This window comes from Onychomys torridus, chromosome 2, assembly GCF_903995425.1.
Source record: "Onychomys torridus chromosome 2, mOncTor1.1, whole genome shotgun sequence".
Lineage (NCBI taxonomy): Eukaryota > Metazoa > Chordata > Mammalia > Rodentia > Cricetidae > Onychomys > Onychomys torridus.
The window spans coordinates 135,534,216-135,549,078 of record NC_050444.1 but is presented as its reverse complement, the minus strand read 5'-3'; the positions used below and the strand labels follow the sequence as shown (position 1 = coordinate 135,549,078).

Here is a 14,863-nt window from a genome sequence, read left to right as displayed (position 1 = left end):
CAAGGCATCCAGAGGCCCTAGCATCATTCGTCTCTCCCCAAGGTAGCAGGTCTTCCTGGCATCTGCTCCCATCCCAGCCTGCTGCTGTCTGAAGCAACAGCAGATCCCTGCAATGACTCCCAGTGACTCAGGCCTTGGAGACTGTCTCTCCCAGTCACTTTGCATACAAGACATCTTTGGGGCTGGAGCAGGATTCTGGTGCTTATACTACCAGACACAGACCTCTAGGTTCCAACACCTCCAGGACCTTTTTTTTTTTTTTTTTTTTCCTGAGACAGGGTCCCTCTGTGTAGCTTTGGTGCCTGCCCTGGATCTCTGTAGACCAGGTTGGCCTTGAACTCAGAGATCTGCCTCGCTCTGCTTCCCGAGTGCTGAGATTAAAGGCATCTGCCACCACCACCCAGCTCCTCCAGGACCTTTCTAATCTTAATTCCCCCAGGTTGGTTTTGTCCCAGTCCAACTTCCCATCTTCCTGCTCTCTGCTCTCAAGCCTACACTGCCCACCCAAAAGTACTAATGACCTCAAGACCTCCCCCATCTCATCTTTCCCTGAGCAGAAAGCACACGGGAGCCTGAGCGCTGGAAAAGACCATCCCCCGTGTTCCTGTAGACAGCTTTGTAAAAATCTATTTTAAGGTCCGGAGAAGCACCCCCAAATACCAGCCCCAATGGGGCGTCTTGATGAGCATCCTCCCTGGATGCTCCAGCATTCTACCCTTCCCCACCCCCGTCCAGCTGCCTACTTGAAGGTTTTTGGGGGAAGTTGTTACTCTGAGCAAAATAAGCAGGAAGAGATTTTAAAACAAAGCCAGCTGGTGTCTGGACCAATGCCACAAATGGAGGTCTGGGTAGAGAGGAGGGCTCCTCTGTGATGTGGGGGCCACATGTGGCTGTGTGAGACAAGGTGGGTTCCCCCCAAGTCTGAATCACATAACTGGAATTCTGTAGCCAGATGTCTGAAAATGCATACCCTATATGTGAGAATGTATTGGCTAAGGCACATGTGTAGCTTTGTGAGGCACATGTGCATCTAAGTGATGTGGATCTTTTTGTCTGTGTTCAGAGAACTGTATTTAGAGTTCATTTGCAGCCATGGACAGTGTAATGAGCAAACGAACACTCTGGATCTGTCACTGCAGCAGCCATGTATGTGTGTCTCTCTTGTGACAGTACCTATGTGTGACTATATTTGTAGGGCTATTTGTCCTTAGGGGACTGAGGGATGACAACTAGGACAGGCTTGTGAGGATGTCCGTCTACAAAAGTGTGGGGTCCCTTAGCACGGCTGTTTCAAACAACATCTGATAAATGCACCAGTCAGTATGTGGAGGCGGCAGCATGTGAAGAGCCGGAACTAGGAAGGACAACTAGGGCTTGAGTCTGGACTCCACCACCCTAAGCTGTGCAGTCTGGAGCACTTGACTTTCCCTCTCTGGGCTGTTCCTGCCTGCCAGTGAGGACTACAGAATGTCACACACACCGGCCCATAAAGCACCCACAAAGTGTGCATCTACCTTTAGTTGATGGAGACTCAACACCACCCCACTTCCCTTTCCCTCCCTCCTGCCCCCCTCCCTGGTGCCCACACCCCTCACCAGGCTGGGGGAGCTGCAGTGTGCTTTTGCTCCACTGGGTCAGGCCGACGATAGCCACCATCTTGGCACCCAGGCTGCTGCGTCGTTTCTTGGCCGTGGAGGTCCCGGCCCCACCCCCAGCTTGCTGGGATCCACAGATCTCGCCGCTGATGCTGGAGCTCCGTACCACGTTCCTAGAGGCCCCAGCTGAGGCTGGACCAGGCTCCCCGTTAAACATGGTCCTCGGGGCGGCAGGCCTTCAGGCAGTTCTGAAGGTGGGTGGGAGAAAAAGGGAGTCCACATCACATCCCTGTGACTCTCCTGCTACTCCCCCACTTCCTGGTTATGTGACTTTGGGTCATTCACCAGGTCTCTCTGAGGTGGTAAGGATGAAATGAACGAATAAATCTCCAAGTCTGACTCAATAAAATGTGGGCACTGTCACTTGTCTCCTGTGTATGAGGCCTGGGGTGTGAGCCCACCCCAACCCCCCAACCGTCCTCCCAGCCTTACAACAATCAGAACCAAGGCCTGACCTGGCTCTGTGGGTAAGGTGCTTGCTGCCAAGCCTGACCTCAGTTCTACTCCTGGAACTTGCATAGTCCTAGGGATCTCAACTGCTAAAAGTTGACCTCTAACCTTCCCACCCAAACTGTGGCACATGCGCACTAACCCCCACACTAAATAAATAAATGTAATTTAAAAATTGTAGTATACCAAATAAAACAAAACCCCCAGAGAACAAAAATGGAACTTTTAGAGCCTGGCTCTGGGCAAGCAGCAGACGACTTCGTTTGGCAGTAGAGACAGGCTTGGGGTGGAACTCCAAAGGCTTCCATCCACTAGCTGGGTAACCGTGACCAGACATGTTGCAGTTTCCACAAATGCCTTAGCAAAACAACAACAAACAACAAAACCACCAAAGCCCCTTCCCTTCACAGGCTGGCTTTAAGGGTTAAATTAGGGACTGTGTGTAGAATGTGAAGAACCGCGCCAAGGCAGGCTGCGCTCACAGTGAGTGACAAGGGCAGGAACAGAAGTCTGTGCAGAGGGGGACAGAAGAGCTGGCCCGGAAAAGCCTAAAGTGGAGTCGAGAATCACAGTCTCCTATACTTCAGACAGGCCTCGCCGTCAACATTTAACCCAGCTCTGTTCTGTGCGTTTAAAAAATAATTGGACTCATACTGTAAATATGATTTTAAAATCTGGGATTTTTCATCCGACATCACATCGTAGCATTTCCCAATGTCATTAACACTTTGTATAAATGTTTTAATGCCACTGTAATCGTCCCTTGTACAGACGGCACATAATTGACTTAAATATTTCAGTGCAGTTACCTCCTGAATCTGATCCAAGTTTCTCGATCCTCTCTTTTAAATAAACATTGAAGCCAGGCGTGGTAGTTCACACCTGTGACTCTAGCACTTGGGAGGTGGAGGCAGGAGGATCAGGAGTTCAAGGTCACCAGATTAGGCGACGTGAGATCCTGTCTCAAAACAAGCAAACACTGAGATGAACATCTTTCTGAACTGGTTATGATTTCCTTAGAAACGGATTGGCGGGTGACGGGGGGTGAGAATGATGGGGGGTGTCCCAAATTCCTAGCCCCCCCCCCCCCCCCCCCGCAGCTGGCTGGCAGACAATGGTTTTGGCCAGCTGCTACCATGTCTTGTTTCTGAGGCAGACACTGATTAGCTTAAAGTCACTGGTGAATGGTGAATGGCTTTCTCCTCAGCAAGTCATTTGTTCAGGAGGAGGGCATCTGACCAATGCTCAAACAGCTCACTTTAGGAGTGGTAGAGGCCTGCTCCCTCCCAATCCATACCCCTCCAGCTACAGCCCAAATGCAGGCCAGCGATGCCGAGGACCACAGCACACAGCACGGAGAACATTGGGCCATACCTGGAGTCCGCTTTTCTCTGGTTTCAGTTCAGAAAGAATGTGTTTTCTATTGCTTAGGCCAGTGTGAATCGGTGTTCTTCATTATATCTAAAAGCTTTCTGCCTGATATTAGGAATTTAAAAAAAAATCATCCTTGGATTATATTGCCAAATCCCTTTCCAAAGTATAAAAATTTACTGTCCTCATTAACTGCATTCAACAAATGTTTAATTTCCTAAAATTCCAAGGCCAGGGCTGAGTGCCAGGGATACAGCAGTGAGCCAGGTCCACTTGGTCCTGCCCTCCCAAGACCTCCAGTCCAGGAGGGGAGACAGACAGTAAATAACTAATTATACCATTAAATATTTAATGGTGGTTACGATAAGAGCCAGGGAAGAGGAGGACAGAGGACTCCGAGAACACTCTGGGGGAGGGGATGGCAGGCGTCAGTGGCCCTGTCTTACACAGAGGTGGGGTCTCTTTGTGTGTGCATGTGTGGAGGCCACAGGCTGATATTGAGTCTCCCTCAATCATCAATCTCCACCTTGTTTTCTAAGACAGGGTCTCTTACTGTACATGGAGCTCAATCACTTGGCTAGACCAGCCGGGGAGCTGGAATCCAGCCCTCACTCATGTCTGCCCAGCCAGTCCTTAAACCACTTAACTGTCTCTCCAGCCCCAGAACCGTGGTCTCCAGCTACAAAGTTCTAGCTATGACTTGGCTGTTAGGTCCACAGCCGCATCAGCTGGCTCTGCTCAGGCACAGTAAGACAATCACCCCTTCATTCTCTGCACCCTCTTTGTTCTACGTTGGCACCCAGTCTCTTCCTGGGCTAGCTGGGCATCCCAGGGGTCAGGACATTTTGCTTGAGGGAGTCTGACTTTTGAGAGGATGTAGGAGATGGGGAGGGAAATGAAGGTGGAGGGGTGGCTTTTTTCTGGCTGCCAAGAAAGACAGTCCCCACACTGCTGAGAACGGCTACTTGTCCTGTGAGCGTGGCCCCTGCTAGACCAGTGAACTAAGGCTGAATAGAGGGGGTGAGTCAAGGTCTCCTTCTGCCCTCTTTGGGGCTGTGGACTGCTTTCCCCCTGTGGTGGTGCAGAGTCTAGGGTTGTATTTCTCCATCCTCCATCAACCTTAGCGCTAATGGAAAGTCCCTGTGGCCTGTGATGATCTCTTCTGTTTAGTTTCCATTTCTTGTGCCAGTCTGTGAGGGTTTGGGGATATCTGTACGGTCTTCTGGTGGAAGATGGGACAGGGCTTATCTGATGTTGTGAATCTGCCACAGTGTGAGTATAATTTGCCCACTACAGTAGTTCTGAGAGGTGCCTCATTATCTCTTCAGGGCAGATGAGAACAGTGAGTCTCAGAGAAGCAGAAGACAAGCTTGTCCTACTCTGCTAGGAAGTGGCAAGGCTTGGATTCGAACCCAGGTCTCCTGCATCTACAAAGAGGCCGACATGCTCGATAGCCCGTACCCCTCAGTCCAGACCTCATCCAAAGGTGGGGGCCTACCCCTCCAGGGCAGGTGTCACCCTGAGTCTCTGGGTTCTTTGAGAAAACTGCAAGGCAAGTATCTATGATGAGAAAACCCTTTGTGACCCAAGTTCCCCAAGCTGGTGAGAGCATTTAAGGGGAGAAACCCTACACCACAGCTAGAAAAGCACATAGTTCCCTGGTGAGCCTCCAGGACACTTGATGGGTGAGAAGGGACAGAATTCCAGACCCTGCCAACCTGGGAGCTCGTGTTTCCTCATGAATAATAAACAGACGGACAAGCAGGACTTTGTACCATACTGAGCCATGCTCTCATCTTCAAGCACCTGAAGAACTGAGGAGTGCTTGGGTGACCCCAGCCTGCAGGCCACTCCCCAAGAAGGTAGGAGCGCCAAAGCAGTAGGCCTGAGGTCCTGGGCACAGAAACCTGGGAGGCTTGGGTATCGGGATGTGGATGGGAACATAAGTTGATTCCTCCTGTGCTCTTTTCTGGGTCTTGGTTTCCTCATCTTTGTGTTAAATGGAAGGGGTCAAATTAGGTGCTCTGGAAAAGTCCTTTCATCAAGGGAGCTGTGTCTGGGACCATATGCTTCGGTGGAAGGCTCAGAACTGGGATTCTTGGGGCTGAGGTATAACTCAGTAGGTAGGGTGCTTGTCTAGCTGGCACACCTGTAATCTCAGCACTGGGGGTACAGAGACAGTAGGACCGAAGTTCAAGGTCATCCTTGGTTACATAACGAGTTCAGAGCAAGCCACGGTTACATCAGACCCTGTTGCAAAACAAGGGAGGGATGGTGGGCAGAGGACAACAACAATAACCATGTCTCTAAGTCTTCTCTGCAGGGATGCCAGAGGCACAGGGATCAATCACACTGAGCCCCAGAGGAAGGAAGTTCATTGCATAGCAACCCTGAGCCATCAGATCACAGGGATGTGGAAAGGGAGGAAGCAGAGACATGATATATAGTGAGAACCCGGAACACAGCATGCCACATACTGAGGGCTCAACGATTGCCGAATGAACTACATAATGTCCTTTCCATGAAGGTCACATCATATTCCCCTGCTTGAGCAGGGCCCTTTCCCTGACCAGTTCATGACACATCAAGGTCGTGATCCTCTTGTGATGCCCTGAGTTACAGAACCCTCACTTGGCAGTGCTCTGTGCTGGCTCCCACCTACTACACAGGAGCAGAGGAAATGGTTCTGATGTGCCCTTGGGAGATACCCAGGGATGGGCCTGGTGTTTCCTTTTCTGCCCTCAGAGGGGACCCTCTACGTGGGGTCTTGCTACCCTAGAGACGCTACAATTCCTGGAGCAGGCCTCAAGGCCCTGCCAAGCCCCCTGCAGCCTTCCATCCCTTTGACTATGTGACTGACAAGCCAAACAGCTTTTCTTGGCAGTCAATGAAGGACCCCAAAGCCCAAGATGAACTTAGCCACCCACTTTTACAAAGACCTCACCCCAGGGTGCCTGCACTGTGAGGCCGGAGAGGACAGCAAGTGAGCGAGGCTCGTCCACCTTTCTCCGTCATCTGCCTACAGCAGCAGCATCTCTAGTCCACCTTGTTCCCAGAGGCCAGCCTGACCTCAGGAGCCCCTCAACAGTGCTCCGGCGCCAGCTCGGGAAAGCAGCTCCTGAGCCCAAACTGACACATCCTCCCTACTCCTGCCTTTCAACCACAGAGCCAGACAGCGAGGCCTCCAACGGAAAAGAGATACACACCCCAGGTTCTCGTCCACCCTCCCTCCCTCCCACCTGGAGGAAAGGTAAGCTCACCGAGCTGATGAGTCTGAGTGTAGTGTTCCGCATCACAGGGGGCCGTGCCCTCTCCACAGCACAGCCCTAGAGCATCTGCACGGTGCCTTACTTCCACAGAGATACCAATTTTCAGGAAAGGAGATAAAGGCAATCAGGGCAGGCTTCCAGGAGGAGGAAATATGATGACAGGGTCTGCAAGAGTCGAGCACACGAGAAAGTGAGTTAAGGCCTCTGTCCCCAGGGAATTCTAGCAGCTGCTGGAGGAAAAACACAGGCTTTGGGGACAGCTGTGGGACACTGAGAAAGTCATTCTAGTTTTCAGATTTTGTTTCCTCCTTTTTTTGGTTTTGTTTCTCAAGGCCTTGAACTCAGAGCTCTGCCTGCCTCTGCCTCCTGAGGGCTGGGATCAAAGGTGTGTGGCTGCTACTGTCTCCTCCTTGAAAACTCCTAATCTGCCTTTAGGCACTTCAACGTCAAACTGCCGAAGCCCAGGAGCTTTAAGATCTTTATTTATTTATTTATTTATTTTGTATACAGCTTGTATGGCTGCAGGCCAGAAGAGGGCACCAGATCTCATTACAGATGGTTGTGAGCCACCATGTGGTTGCTGGAAATTGAACTCAGGACCTCTGGAAGAGCAGTCAGTGCTCTTAACCTCTGAGCCATCTCTCCAGCCCAAGATTTTTTTTTTAAAGGATGGGAATGTGTACCTGCACATGCTAGGCTGACCCTGAAGTCCATCCCCAGGCCCAGGCGGAGGAAAAAAAAAGAAGCAGCAGCTTAATTAGAGACATGGTCTCAAGTAGCCCAGGCTGACCTCCAGCTCATTATACAGTTGAGGATAATCTTTTTTTTTTTTTTTTTTTTTTTTTAAAGATATTGGGGTTGGGGATTTAGCTCAGTGGTAGAGCGCTTGCCTAGCAAGCGCTAGGCCCTGGGTTCGGTCCTCAGTTCCAGAAAAAAAAAAAAGATTTATTTATTATGTATACTGTGTTCTGCCTACATTCATGCCTGCAGGCCAGAAGAGGGCACCAGATCTCATCATAGATGGTTGTGAGCCACCATGTGGTTGCTAGGAATTGAACTCAGGACCTCTGGAAGAGCAAACAGTGCTCTTAACTGTTGAGCCATCTCCCCAGTCCAGTTGAGGATAATCTTGACCTCCTGATCTTCCTGCCTCTACCTCCAAAGTGCAGGATGGCAGGTATGTGCCACTATACCTGTATTAAAGCAAAACAAATAACATTCTCTGATACATGAAGGGCTCACCCAGGCCAGAATGCTCAGGAGCTCTGGGCCCCACCCTTTCTTCCTCTATCTGCTCTCTCTGTGTCCCCCCTAGATCAGTGGTTCCCAACCTCCCTAATGTTGTGGCCCTTTAATATGGTTCCCTATGTTGTGATGACCCCCAATCACAAGATTATTTTGTTGATACTTCATAACTGTAAAGTTGCTACTGTTATGAATTGCAATGTAAACATCTGTGTTTTCCTACGGTCTTCAGTGACCCCTGTGAAAGGGGTTATGATCAACAGGTTGAGAACCACTGCCCAGCAGTCAGGGTAGGAGGCGCTAACCCTGAGAAAGTCACCCAGAGTCTCTAAACTTCCATCTCTTCTTCTCTAAGAGTCTGATGGAGCGGTAGTGATGCACGCCTATAATCCTAGTACTTGGGAGGCAGAGGCAGGTGGGTCTCTGTGAGTTTGAGGCCAGCCTGGTTTATAGATCTAGTTCCAAACAACCAGGGCTACACAAAGAAACCTTGTCTCAAAAACAACAAAAACAAAAACAAGAAACAAACAAACAAAAAATTACACCAACAACAAAGAGTCTGATGGCCAGCTTTCCCAGCTGCCTATGGATCATATGGGTCAACAGGAGCAGATGCACGGGGGAGGGGGGAGCATGTGCTCTGGAGCGGGCCGTGTGACACCCAGGCCTGCCACTCCTGAGCAGAGTTAGAAGGCTTCTACCCACAACCCCCAGCACATGGCTCTTCTTTCCTAAACTGGGATGACCACGTGTGCATTAGGAGTATTAGGTAAACGATTACAAAACAAGATCGGTACGTGCTCACTGCCCAGTTAGACAATTACCTACTTACTGTGAATGATGGTGCCTGGTACGAGGTAGACACTTTCCCAGACATCAGCTCCTGCCCACCATAAGCAGCCTGTTCAGGGGCAGCTCCATGTACCACCACTGCTCTAGGTGTGTGGGGTAAGAATGCACCTCTCAATTGTGATGGGAGGTAGCTGGGAAGGCTGCCTCAGTACCACTCTGGAGCCCTGGCTGGATGCTGGGTCTGGCACCCGAGAACCCTGTCTCAAACCCTGGTAGAGCCCTTAAGTCTAGCCTCTTCTTCCTCTACTTAGGGAGAGGTGAGAGGGTGGCAGGGGTTGGTATGTGGTGAGGGAGGCAGGCTAGGCCAAGACAACAGAGGCTGCCAGTGTGGGGAGTGGAGCATGATATCTCACCTACTCTCCTAATGTGGAGACCTCTTATCTTTCCAGACAATACCCCCCAACACACACACACACACACACACACACACACACACACACACACACACACACAGAGAGAGAGAGACAGAGACAGAGACAGACAGAGACACAGAGACAGAGACAGAGAGGCAGGCAGACAGACAGAGACAGAGCAAGAGACAGAGCACATAATTTCAAATGTGATCACATCACACAGACCCACAAAGCCGCTACCCACATTTTAAAGACACAAGCACATGAGTTCACAGATATGCACATGTTCACCCACACAAAGACACACAGATGCGGCCACACAGCTTCACGCGGTCACATGCAATGTCTCCTCCCGTTGGCCCTGCCCAGCCAGAGGAGCAATCGTGAAGCCCCTTGCTCCTACTGGCAGGAAAGGGAGAGGAGTCTTACCTGGAGCCTGGCTCCCTAGGCTGGGGCTCACACGCCAGCTTGGAGCAGACCCTTGTGTGAGCTGGAACACATACACACTCACACACTCCACACCCTAGCCCCATCCTCTTGGCTCCCATCTCTGCTGGACCATACAAAGAAGCTCATCCAGTGAGGTTTGTGGTGAAGAGATGGGAAGGCTGGCAGGGAGCAGCTGCTGTCACCATGGCTACCAGCTGACCCACTTCTCCACCCAAGCTGGCCCACCCAGCCCAGGCAAGGCGGTTACAGCAGTTTTGGGCAAGGTGGGCCCTCTCCCATCACACGCAGCAAAGGAACAACCCTCTAAGGGTGTGGCAAGGGATGAGCTGAGACCCAGTTAGGCTGGGTCCTATGAAGGAAGGCACCAGGCTCCAGATAGTCCCTGACAAGAGAAGAACACTGAAAATACGTTCCTGAGTGATCTGTCTTCTGCCATCGTCTGGGTCACAGCCCTCGTCACAGCCCTCACAGTAATGCAGGTGCTGTGATCATATCCCGGCCAATGTCCCAGACTCAGCATTCCCTCAGGCCAGCAGACTCTGGGCTAGAGGAGCCCTGTCTCCTGTGCAGAGAAGACTTACGGAATGAAAGGCCCATCTCCTGCTTTCTTCTGGGTACAGAGCTAACACGTTTCTTCTCCCAGCCAGAGACTCCTGAGGACATGGCTCTGTATTCCCTCAGAACCAGCGACTTAGAGAAACCCAAGGTCCAGGATAATCAGTCCCAGGGAGAGCCGGGCTTTACCCAGGATGAAATTGCCCCCACCCCCTTGCACGCCGCTTGCCACCTCCTTTGCTTCACCTGGCCTCCAGTCCTTGATGGACTTCCTCCCCTAGGTCCCACAATGCCCTGGCTTCTTGCCCACCTTTTCATTCCTCACAAGTGCCACCGTGTCTCCTGTCTAGCTGGGACAGCTTGCCCCTTCTGCCACGCTCCAAGGACTGAATGCTTGTCTATCCCTCCACCTTGGCCTCCCTGACTCCAGTTCTTCTCAGTACCCCTGTGAAGGTCATTTCCTGACAATCTTCCTGGGCAAAGAAAGTCTCCTCTCTTGCTCCTCCAGAACTCTGTACTGTCCTTGAGTGTTATGGGGTAAAGTCCTGATACCCTGTATCTACAGTGCGGCCTTCATTGAAAATGTGACCTTTGCAAATGTGATTAAAGTCATCCCGAAAGGTGGGGGGTCGAAGTTGTCCCTATGCCAATTAGTGTCCCTTCAGGAAGACAGCACTGACTAGAGAAAAGGGAAGACGGTATGCAAGTCCAGACTGGAGCACCAAGCCGAGGACTGCTGAGGACTGCCGAGGATCACCGAGGATCGCACAGAAGTCAATCCTTCCAGACTCCTTGATTTCAAACTTCCAACCTCCAGAGCTTTGGGAGAACAGATTCAGACTTCTCTGAGCCACCTCTTTTGTGGTACTTCGTTCCAGCAGCCCTGGGACATGAACAAACTGCCGTTTGTAACTTGTGCAGTGCCTGTCTCCCACACCCAGCCCCAGGCTGTGAGCTGCTTAAAAATAGGAACTGTGTTCTTCACTTTAAATCCCTGGTACCTGGCATGGGTCTGGCAATGTAGCAGGGCTCTGTAAATATTTATTGAGAGAATGAATGGCAACCCAAAGTACCAAATGAACACCAATGGAGAGAGGAACCATGAGTCAGTTTTATTTTCTTCATGGGACATATTGTGTTTTCTAAAGCTACTACTTTAGAAACTGTATTAATGCTATAATAAAGGGAAAAAATAAATATTTTCCTTTCTAAAACATATGCTAAAATAACAGACATTTCCACCGTGTGTGTTCTGTGAGCAGGGACAAACTCTGCCACATGCTTGATGACTGCTTTCTATTGATTAATTGATTCCTCCTTGGGTTTCCAGAGCACTTTCTGCATTGGAGTTACAGAGTCTGAGCTCTGGGGCCCGGGAGGTGGGAAGGGTACACAATCTTCTTGGCCATCTCCACTATCTACTCCTCCACCATAGACTGTGGAATCTGGCCAACATGGCAGCCATCACTTGATGGTGCTAAACTTGGCATCTCAGATTAGCCCCCACATCCTGGCAAAAGGCTGTGTACCAAAACAAGCAGGGTACACAGTGAACACACTGCCCAGCACTCCTCCAACTCTGATGTGCACACAAACCACCTAGGGATCATGCTGAAGTGCAATTCTGACCCTAGGGCTCCCCGGTGGAGCCTGGGGTTCTGGTTGTTTGTCTGTCTGTTTTCCACCAGCTCCCAGATGATGTCCTTGCTGTTGGCCCATGGACCACTCATGGATCTGAGAATGCCAAGGGAAAACACTCTGTTGTGTAAAAAGAAAGAACACCATAGGCTGTGGGGCACCAGAGATGGCATCAGGAAGAAGTACAGAGTGGTGCTGAGTGGAAGAAAGGTGGGAATGGGGGATGGAGGCCACTGGATGGGGAAGCAGTGGGGACCACTAGGAAGGTCTCCAGAACAGCCTGTTGTGAGGCTCACGAACAGAGCACGGCAGAGGAGCAGAAGGCAAGTGCAGCTGTGGAAGAGGGACTGGAGAGAGGTTACAGGCCGTCAACGAGCGTCCCTGCCCGCAGAGCTAAGAGGCCTGTCTTTAATCCCGCAGGAGTGAAATCTAACAAGGTTTAGGCATGGTGCTTTCCAGGTCAATCCAGCACTGCATGCAGAATCAGAAAGAAGCTGATAGAGGTTGGAACGGCTGCTCCATACATGTTGGGAGGGCTGCACAGCTGTCCTGCATGTAAGAAGAGGGAAGGGATGTGGTTCGGGACTCCCTAGAGGGGATGAAGAGACAAATTTGGGAGAAAGGAGTAAATGGAATCCAAGCTGATTTAGAAGGAAGACAGGAATGTGAGATGCCATCAACAGAGCCTGAGGGGTCCTTGAAGACAAACCTGGCCAAGGAGGAAAATGAGTACCCATGTTAGTCACAAGGAGTCTAACTAGCCCTGCAGTCTATAGGTGGAGCCACTGGGCAGGAAGCAGATCCCCTGAGCTCAGGAGACCTACAGGAGTAGGCAGGAATGGGTGTGTTCCCAGAGAAGAGAGGTGTAGAAAGATGTGGGACATTCCAAGGATAGTATAGGCGAGCCCAGGGCAAGAGGTGTAACACCCACAGTGACTGGCAGGAGAAAGGGACTTGCACACGGGAGAATGGGCAGTTCTAAGAGGAGGAGCTGGCATGGTGTTTCAGGCCTGTAATTCCAACATTTGGGAGCCTTAGGTTCAAGGAACTCCATGAGTTCAAGGCTAACCTGGGCTACAGAGCCCAGGTCTTTTTGTTGTTGTTGTTGTTATTTGCTTGTTCTTTGTTTTATTTATCTCTGGCTGTCCTGGAACTTGCCCTGTAAATCAGGAGTGGCCTAGAACTTGGAGATCCACCTGCCTCTGCCTCCTGGGTGCTGGGATTAAAGACATGCACCACAACACTTGGCTGTGAATCCTTGTCTCAAAAAAAAAAAAAAAAGTAGAAGACCCTAAGAGAGGATGCTATAAGAATACATATGGACAATCACATTTCACCTCACTGTGGACCACAGGGAGGTCTTCCCCAGGAGCAGGACAAAACGAGCACTTGCCGGGCGGTAATCCCAGCACTGGGGGCGGGAGTGGGGTGGGGTGTGCAGAGATAGGTGGATCTCTGTGAGTTCGAGGCCAGCCTGGTCTACAAAGCAAGTTCCAGGACAGGCTCCAAAACCAAAACCAACCAACCAACCAAACAAACAAACAAACAAACAAAATGAGCACTAGTTGGGAGGCAGTGGTGGCGCACACCTTTAATCCCAGCACTCGGGAGGCATAGCCAAGTAGATCTCTGTGAGTTTGAGGCCAGCCTGGTCTACAGAGCAAAATCCAGGACAGGCACCAAAGCTATACAGAGAAACCCTATCTCAATAAAAACAAAACAAACAAAGGAGCACTAATTGATGGATTGATTGGATGGATAGGCTTTTGCTATGTAGACCAGGCTGGTCTCAAACTCACCTGACCCCCTGGGATTACAGTTGGGTACCAACATATCAGGTAGGAAAGGTAGAATTTAGATTGATGAGAAGGGTCTGGATACTCCAGGTGAAGGCCTGGGCTGCAGTAGGATCCCAAAGTCCATGGGGCTCCCAAACATTTAGTCCAGCTCAGCCCGGGACAGGAAGAACAATTACTGCATCCCAAACACATGTAAAGCATACCACATGGCTACAGAACCCCCATGCAGAGCAGAGATACAGGGGAATAGGTCTTTGGATCAATCTTACAGCAGGTAAGAACATCATTTATTATCCACCAGGCCCCCTGGGAGAGTGAGTAGGAGCACTACTAACAGACCTATGAGGACTGTAGACAAATTTGTAAACTAGGACCAACCCAGGCAAACCCAGAGCTTTGTGGTCACCCCAGCCCTGAGAGACTGGATTTCAGTAGGACACCCACCTGCTTCCCCTGCTGCCCCTTCCTAGATGGAGTGAAGAAACTCTCAGAGTGTCCGGGCAGGGACAGGTAAACTCATCCTGCCAGTGGGGACCTGTTAATGGTGTTAGGCTCAGAGCCTCTCACTTGAGCTCAAGACAGCTGGCAGCATCGACAGCACCAAGGACAGCGGCCGGTGCTCATGCCTGCCGGCCCCTCCCCTGGTCAGGGCTGCCTTCCAGGCCAATCAATATTTCATGAAGGGAAGGGGCTCCAATTACCAGCCCTGAGCCAAGCCGGAAGGCGCCGCTGCCGTGCCCACTGCCCGCCCAGGGGACCTTCCTTTCATATCCAGCACAGCTTCAGCTGACCTGGACACAGACAGGAATGGCATCCATTCCTCCATCCCTAGGTCTCTTCCAGGCTAGTGATACACCTTCGCCCAGAACTAGAGACACACTGAACACAGAAGGCCACACACACAGACACCAAGCAACCTGAACAGGGCACTCAGGCATGAAGTATGAGCATGCACAGTGCACATACATGAACAGACACACATTATAGAGATGCAATGACCACAGACCCACATATACATTGCACACATGAGATCTCCCCAACACACACACACACACACACACACACACACACACACTCAAATGCTTCATGAAAACTCCCTCAGAGAACCTGAGACATATCACATGAGGGGTCAGTGAGCTGCAGACACACTATATTAACATACACACATAATACGTCTTGGCAGTGACCCTCTCTCACTATGGATACACAGCACACACCCACACTCT

The 14,863-nt window shown here is 50.8% G+C and overlaps 1 protein-coding gene across 2 annotated transcripts in view; it reads right to left on the bottom strand.

Annotated features, from left to right (window-relative positions):
- Window positions 1-14,863, bottom strand: part of Rims3 (regulating synaptic membrane exocytosis 3) — a 40,259-nt gene that overhangs the window by 14,449 nt on the left and 10,947 nt on the right. The window contains exons 1-3 of one of the 2 annotated variants that reach the window (XM_036177776.1): window positions 9,625-9,803; window positions 6,737-6,910; window positions 1,596-1,843 (exon numbers count right to left, since the gene is read on the bottom strand). In XM_036177776.1, the coding sequence (XP_036033669.1) occupies window positions 1,596-1,812 (217 nt within the window). In that variant the 5' untranslated portion in view covers window positions 1,813-1,843; window positions 6,737-6,910; window positions 9,625-9,803. Of the gene's footprint in view, window positions 1-1,595; window positions 1,844-6,736; window positions 6,911-9,624; window positions 9,804-14,863 lie in introns of those variants that run through there. The other variant, XM_036177775.1, reaches the window with a different exon arrangement.